Source organism: Penicillium pulvis (genome assembly GCF_028828015.1).
Source record: "Penicillium pulvis strain IBT 33274 chromosome Unknown scaffold_8_segment0_segment0, whole genome shotgun sequence".
Lineage (NCBI taxonomy): Eukaryota > Fungi > Ascomycota > Eurotiomycetes > Eurotiales > Aspergillaceae > Penicillium > Penicillium pulvis.
The window spans coordinates 7315203-7323459 of NW_026643080.1; the positions used below are offsets into that span (position 1 = coordinate 7315203).

General features: G+C 24.4%; 2 protein-coding genes across 2 annotated transcripts; both read left to right on the top strand.

Annotated features, from left to right (window-relative positions):
- Positions 1-678: 678 nt before the first annotated feature.
- Positions 679-1057, top strand: N7503_012179 (uncharacterized protein; the record flags this gene model as incomplete). Its single annotated transcript, XM_057071724.1, has 2 exons — positions 679-879; positions 977-1057. 2 exons carry the CDS (start codon positions 679-681, stop codon positions 1055-1057), a joined length of 282 nt encoding a protein of 93 aa, XP_056918335.1.
- Positions 1058-1491: 434 nt separating this feature from the next.
- Positions 1492-1797, top strand: N7503_012180 (uncharacterized protein; the record flags this gene model as incomplete). Its single annotated transcript, XM_057071725.1, has 2 exons — positions 1492-1567; positions 1592-1797. The coding sequence occupies 2 exons, from the start codon at positions 1492-1494 to the stop codon at positions 1795-1797; spliced, it is 282 nt and encodes a 93-aa protein (XP_056918336.1).
- Between the last annotated feature and the right edge of the window lie 6460 nt (positions 1798-8257).

Genomic DNA, 8257 nt, shown 5'->3' on the forward strand with positions numbered 1-8257 from the left:
CTATATGTAGCTTTATAAAAATAATATAATATAATATAATATATATATATAATAACATACAATATAGGTACAAAACCGTAGATCTTATTGTAAAGTACTTATTATATATATAAATTAATAAAAATTTAGTACGATATCGTATTTAAAAATAAAAATATAGTATAGTATATAAATATATACTATATTTAGGTGGGTATAGTTCAATGGTAGAATAGCTGTATGTGGAATAGTATATCCTAGTTCGATTCTAGGTACCCTCCCTATCCTGCAAAAAGGTCAGGAATTTAATTCCTCACTATGTAGGCCATATAAAATATATTCAAAGAAGTTATAATAATAAATTTATTTATAATTATAAGCTGTAAGTTGTAGTATAGCTTGTTTAAGCTATTAGGTAACATAAAAAAAAGTATGTAAGAGAATATTAGATTAAAATTTTTTGTGTAAAAAGTATTTTACTATAAAAATATCGAGTTATATTCAACTATTGAAGAGACTATTCAAATATAATTTTTGACAGCCGTACAAAAAAGAGATTTTTCTAGTGTAAACCCATTAATGGGTTCAGCAGTATTAAAAGAAGAAACTGCTTCGTTGTTATCATGAAAACAACCAACAGAATGACAAGAAAGATGATTCTTATCATCAAATGCTAAAGATATTGGAACTTTATATTTAATGTTCGCATTATTTTCAGGATTAATAGGTACAGCCTTTTCAGTGTTAATAAGATTAGAATTATCTGGACCTGGAGTACAATATATTTCAGATAACCAATTATATAATGCAATAATAACAGCTCATGCTATAATGATGATTTTCTTTATGGTTATGCCAGCTTTAATAGGAGGTTTTGGTAATTTCTTATTACCATTATTAGTAGGTGGTCCCGATATGGCATTCCCTAGATTAAATAATATAAGTTTCTGATTATTAGTGCCAAGTTTAATATTATTTATATTATCTGCAACTATAGAAAATGGAGCAGGAACAGGATGAACATTATACCCACCATTATCAGGTATACAATCTCACAGTGGACCTAGTGTTGATTTAGCTATATTTGGTTTACACTTAAGTGGTATAAGTAGTATGTTAGGTGCTATGAATTTCATAACAACTATATTAAATATGAGAAGTCCTGGTATACGTTTACATAAATTAGCTTTATTTGGTTGAGCTGTAATAATAACAGCAGTGTTATTATTATTATCATTACCTGTATTAGCTGGTGGTATTACTATGATCTTAACTGATAGAAACTTTAATACTTCATTCTTTGAAGTAGCGGGTGGAGGTGATCCAATATTATTCCAACATTTATTCTGATTCTTCGGACATCCTGAAGTTTATATTTTAATTATTCCAGGATTCGGTATAATTAGTACAGTTATATCAGCCGCATCAGGTAAAAACGTTTTTGGTTACTTAGGAATGGTTTATGCTATGTTATCTATTGGTGTTTTAGGTTTCATAGTTTGAAGTCATCACATGTACACAGTTGGTTTAGATGTAGATACAAGAGCTTACTTTACAGCAGCTACTTTAATTATTGCAGTACCTACAGGTATTAAAATATTTAGTTGATTAGCTACATGTTATGGAGGATCTTTACATTTAACACCACCTATGTTATTTGCTTTAGGTTTTGTTGTATTATTCACAATTGGTGGATTAAGTGGAGTTGTTTTAGCTAATGCTTCACTTGACGTAGCTTTCCATGATACTTACTATGTTGTTGCTCACTTCCATTATGTATTATCTATGGGTGCTGTATTTGCCTTATTTAGTGGTTGATACTTCTGAATACCTAAAATATTAGGTTTATCTTATGACCATTTTGCTGCTAAAGTTCACTTCTGAATATTATTTGTTGGTGTTAATTTAACATTCTTCCCACAACATTTCTTAGGTTTACAAGGTATGCCAAGAAGAATAAGTGATTACCCTGATGCTTTCTATGGTTGAAACTTAGTAAGTAGTGTTGGTTCTATCGTTAGTGTTGTAGCTACATGATACTTCTTAACTATTATATACAAACAATTAACAGAAGGTAAAGCTGCATCAAGATATCCTTGATTAACTCCACAATTATTCAGTGATACTTTCCAAGTATATTTCACAAGAAATAATAGTTCTTTAGAGTGATGTTTAACAAGTCCTCCAAAACCTCATGCTTTTGCAAGTTTACCTGTACAATCATAATTTATAAATAATTATGATCATGATGATAAAAATGGATATAAATAGTACCGTTTCTTGACTTATTTAAACATAACAATACACTGAGTTTAATATCAATTCTTGAATAAACTCTATCTATTATGCTTTAATGTATTACTATTATAATAGTATGGTACATATAATAACCAATATAGGTCTTTTAGCATAATATAGTAGATTACTACTATAGATTAATAAAAAAAATATGATTAATAAGGATTAATAATTTAAATTTTTTATTTGTAAATGTATATAATAAAATAAATATTCATTTATTCAATGTTACAAGCAGCTAAAATAATAGGAACAGGTATGGCTACAACCGGATTAATAGGAGCAGGAATAGGTATTGGTGTTGTATTTGGTGCGTTAATACTAGGTGTAGCCAGAAATCCATCATTAAGAGGACAATTGTTTTCTTATGCTATCTTAGGTTTTGCTTTTGCTGAAGCAACAGGATTATTTGCTTTAATGATGGCTTTCTTATTATTATATGTAGCTTAAAAAACTACATATAATAAAATATAATCAGATTTTGTAAATATCTATAGTTTTATATTATTTATAAAATCTTAGGTTATAAATAAAATATTTCGTAAAATAATATAATATTTTATATAAAAGGATATGTAGTTTATATATAAACTATATTGTTTATAAATAAATTATATATGGGAGGGTAGAGGGTTTTTTTATATGTTATATATATATGTATAATATATAAATAGTAAAATAAAAAGTAATATAAATATATTTACTTTATATTTTTTTGTTAATGTTAATCATATAAATTATATATGTTTTTATACTATACTAGGTAAAGAATAAATAAATAAAAAAAAAAAAAAAATTTTTTTTAATAAAATATTTCTTAATATTATAAATGACAACTACAACTTTTTTTTTTTTTTTAATTCCAGTATTAGGTATAATATTATTATTAGTTAATTTAATATTATCACCTCATAATTCATATCATGAAAAAGATAGTGCTTTTGAATGTGGTTTCCATTCTTTCTTAGGACAAAATAGAACACAATTCAGTATATCTTTCTTTATTTTTGCTTTATTGTTTTTATTATTTGATTTAGAAATTTTATTAGTATATCCTTACGTAGTAAGTGCTTACACTAATGGTATATATGGATTAGTAATAATGTTAGTATTTTTCTTAGTATTAACATTAGGATTTGCTTTTGAATTAGGTAAAAATGCTTTAAAAATAGAAAGTAGACAAGTATACAATTTCGAGAATAAATCTTGAAAAGGATATTCATTAATATATAAATAATAGTTAATAAATAACTATATATTAAAAATAATGAAATCTACAAATATGATAGGAGTAAGTTATACTATAAATAATATGAAAAATATAGTCACTCGATAATTAATAAATTATTTAATAATAAAAAATTATTAAATAAATAAACTTATATTTATATATATTAATATATATATATATTATAAGTAGAAAAAGTAATTGTAAAAATTACAAATATAATTAGAATTTATAATTCTAAAAATTAGGTTAGTAAAATTAAAAGTTTGTATTAATAACAACAAATGAATTTAAATTTAATTACATTTATATTAACATTACAAATGGATGCACCTACACCTTGAGGTTTATTTTTCCAAGATAGTGCATCACCTCAAATGGAAGGTATAGAAGAATTACATAATAACATTATGTTCTACTTAGCTATTGTTTTATTTACTGTTACATGAATGATTGTAAATATATTAAAAAATTTCTTAGCTAATAGATCACCAATAGCTCATAAATATATGAATCATGGTACTTTAATAGAGTTAATATGAACAATATCTCCTGCATTTATATTAATATTAATAGCATTCCCATCTTTCAAATTATTATATTTAATGGATGAAGTTATGGATCCATCATTAGTAGTATACGCAGAAGGTCACCAATGATACTGAAGTTACCAATATCCTGATTTCACTAATGAAGATGATGAGTTTATAGAATTTGATTCATATATAGTTCCTGAAAGTGATTTAGAAGAAGGACAATTTAGAATGTTAGAAGTAGATAATAGAGTTATAATACCAGAATTAACACACACAAGATTTGTTATATCAGCTGCAGATGTTATACACTCATACGCTTGCCCATCTTTAGGTATTAAAGCTGATGCATACCCAGGTAGATTAAATCAAGCTTCTGTTTATGTAAACCGTCCAGGAACTTTCTTTGGACAATGTTCTGAAATATGTGGAATATTACACAGTTCTATGCCTATTGCTATCCAATCTGTTTCAATAAGAGATTTCTTATTATGATTAAGAGAGCAAATGGAAGGTTAGTTTATTAATTTTGAGTAATTAAAAAATTAATTTATTAAATTTAATATTATTATTATAATTATTATAGGGTAAGATTTAGAGGTATTAAGGTTAATAAACCTTAATATGGAAATTTAATTTATAGTAATTAAACTAATAAATATAAATTAGTATGAATATTGTTATATAATACAATATAAGTACAGTATAGTACTAAATATTTAGATACTATTTATAAATTAAAAAAAAATTTATAGTGGCTTTATGTCATACATAAGGTGTAAATAATAAATATGTGTTAACATATTTATTAATCAGTAAGTAAATTTATGTTTTTAAAAAATAAAGTAAATGATAAATTTTATAAAAGAAAAAATTAATATTTTTAATAAAATAATAATATCCAAAAAAAACGAAAATCTATTAAAAATAAAAAATTATTTTTATTATTATTATTTAGGTAATTATTCTCCAAAAGTAATAAAAATATTAAATCTATTATTATGTAATATAGTTAGAGCTAATGAAATTGGTTTAGAAGCAGGTAGTCCCTTTTTTAGTCTATTATTTTTAATTGTCTGTGTAAAGACTTGTGAAAATGTAGATATAGACTTATCTAATAGAATTAGTTCTCTTACTGTGGAGGAATTAACAAAAAAATTTGATTTAGTTAAATTTAATTTATATAATTTTCAAAAAAAAGATCTACCTAAAGGTATTCCAGATTTTGAATTTAAATTTGAAAAAGAATTAAGTAATTCAAAAAAAAAATGAGTTTTTACTGAACGGTATCATATAGATATGCAGGATGCAAAATGTTCAAATAACGATTCTTTGAGAGTATATAGGGAAGGTGGTCTTTGATACACTTATCACGGTGAATCTAAAGAGCCAGAAAATCGTTATTGTATTATAACATATCCTGATGGTACTTCTTTAAAAACAAATAATGCAGAAACAGTGTTTAATAATATTAAAATTAATAGAAAAATTGTTCATATAGGAAAATATTCTGTTAAACATAATATTTACTATGCTAGGGATTATATAGATTATTTTTTATCTTTTAAAAGAATAACTATTAATAAATTATTAAATAATGAAAATGAAAATTATGTAAAGCGTGAAAAAATAACTATTAATGATTTATTAAATCCTGTAGAAGTAGAAAAAGAATAATAAAAATTTCTAAAAAAAAATAATATAAATAAATTTTTATATTTTAATTGGATAAACGTGTTAATTCAATGGTAGAATAGCGTGCTACGAACACGTATATATAAGTTCAAGTCTTATACATGTTTAGTATATACATTTTTGTAGTATGGATAAATCAAATATAAATTATATATAAATAATGAATTTTTCAATATTTTTATTTCTTATAGGAATATTAGGATTTGTATTAAATAGAAAAAATATAATATTAATGCTAATATCAATAGAAATTATGTTATTATCAGTAACATTTTTAATATTAATTAGTTCACTAAGTTTTGACGATATTTTAGGTCAAACATTTGCTGTTTATATATTAACAATAGCAGGAGCAGAATCTGCAATAGGTTTAGGAATTTTAGTAGCATATTATAGATTAAGAGGAAGTATATCAATAGAATATAGATAATGTATTTAACATTAATAATTTTACCTTTATTAGGTTCAATAGTTTCAGGTTTTTTTGGTAGAAAAGTTGGAGTTACAGGAGCTCACATTATAACATGTGCTTCAGTAATAACTACAACATTCTTAGCTGTAATAGCTTTTTTTGAAGTAGGTTTTAATAATATACCAGTAACAATAAATATAGCAAGATGAGTAGACGTAGAATCATTATACGTATTATGAAACTTCAGATTTGATTCATTAACTGTTTCTATGTTAATACCAGTATTAATAGTATCTAGTTTAGTTCACATATATTCTATAAGTTATATGAGTCATGATCCACACAATCAAAGATTCTTCAGTTATTTAAGTTTATTCACATTTATGATGATTATCTTAGTAACAGGTAATAACTATTTAATTATGTTTGTAGGTTGAGAAGGTGTTGGTGTTTGTTCATATTTATTAGTAAATTTCTGATTTACTAGAATAGCAGCAAATCAAAGTTCTATATCAGCTTTATTAACTAATAGAGTAGGGGATTGTTTATTAACTGTAGGTATGTTTGCTATATTATGATCTTTTGGTAATATAGATTATAGTACAGTATTTGCATTAGCACCATTTTATAATGAAAATATTATTACTATAATTGGTATTTGTTTATTAATAGGTGCTACAGCTAAAAGTTCACAAGTAGGTTTACATATTTGATTACCTCAAGCTATGGAAGGTCCTACACCTGTATCTGCTTTAATTCACGCTGCAACTATGGTTACAGCCGGTGTTTACTTATTAATGAGATCATCACCATTAATAGAATATAGTTCAACTGTATTATTATTATGTTTATGATTAGGTGCTATAACTACAGTATTTAGTTCTTTAATAGGTTTATTCCAACAAGATATTAAAAAAGTTATTGCTTATTCAACTATGAGTCAATTAGGTATGATGGTAATAGCTATAGGATTATCAAGTTATAATTTAGCATTATTCCATTTAGTAAATCACGCTTTCTATAAAGCATTATTATTCTTAGGTGCTGGTTCAGTTATACACGCAGTAGCTGATAACCAAGATTTTAGAAAATATGGAGGTTTAAGAGAATTCTTACCTTTAACTTACTCAGTTATGTTAATAGCTTCATTAAGTTTAGTAGCTGTACCGTTTATGACAGGATTCTATTCTAAAGATTTTATCCTAGAGTCTTCTTATGGACAATTCTACTTATCAGGTACTATTATTTACTTTGTAGCTACTATAGGTGCTATGTTTACAACACTTTATTCAGCTAAAGTATTATATTTAACATTCTTAGGTAACCCTAATGGTCCTATATCTAGTATGAGAATAGCTCATGAAGGTGATTTATTCTTAACTATACCTTTAATAGTATTATCAATATTCTCTATATTCTTTGGTTATATAACTAAAGATATATTTATAGGTTTAGGTACTGGTTTCTTTGTAGATAATAGTTTATTTATTCATCCTAGTCATGAAATTATGTTAGATACAGAATTTGCTGTACCTACATTCTTTAAATTATTACCTTTTGTATTTACTGTATCATTAAGTATAATATCTGTATTATTATCTGAATTCTTACCTAAATTACTTATTAATTTTAAATATTCAAAATTTGGATATAATATCTTCAGTTTCTTTAACCAAAGATTCTACATAGAGTTATTCTATAATAAATATATTGTAGAAGGTGTTTTAAAATTAGGTGGTCAAACTACTCAAAGTCTTGATAAAGGTTCTGTTGAAATATTAGGACCTCATGGTTTAGAAAAAGGATTAGTATCTTTAAGTACTAATTTAGGTAAATTAAGTACAGGTGTTATAACTACATATGCTTTATACGTATTAATAGGATTAATGTTCTATATAACATTAGTATATTTCTCATATAATGATAATAATTTACTAATTTTAATAATATTTGCATTATTTGTATTATTAAATAGTAATTTATCTACTAAACAATAATATAATTTATTATATTATTTAACGATTAATTTAAATATATCTTAAAATTGGGTATGCTTTTAACCTCAATATTCTGTTTATTATTATCTAATGCTTTGTCATTTAGACGTGATAC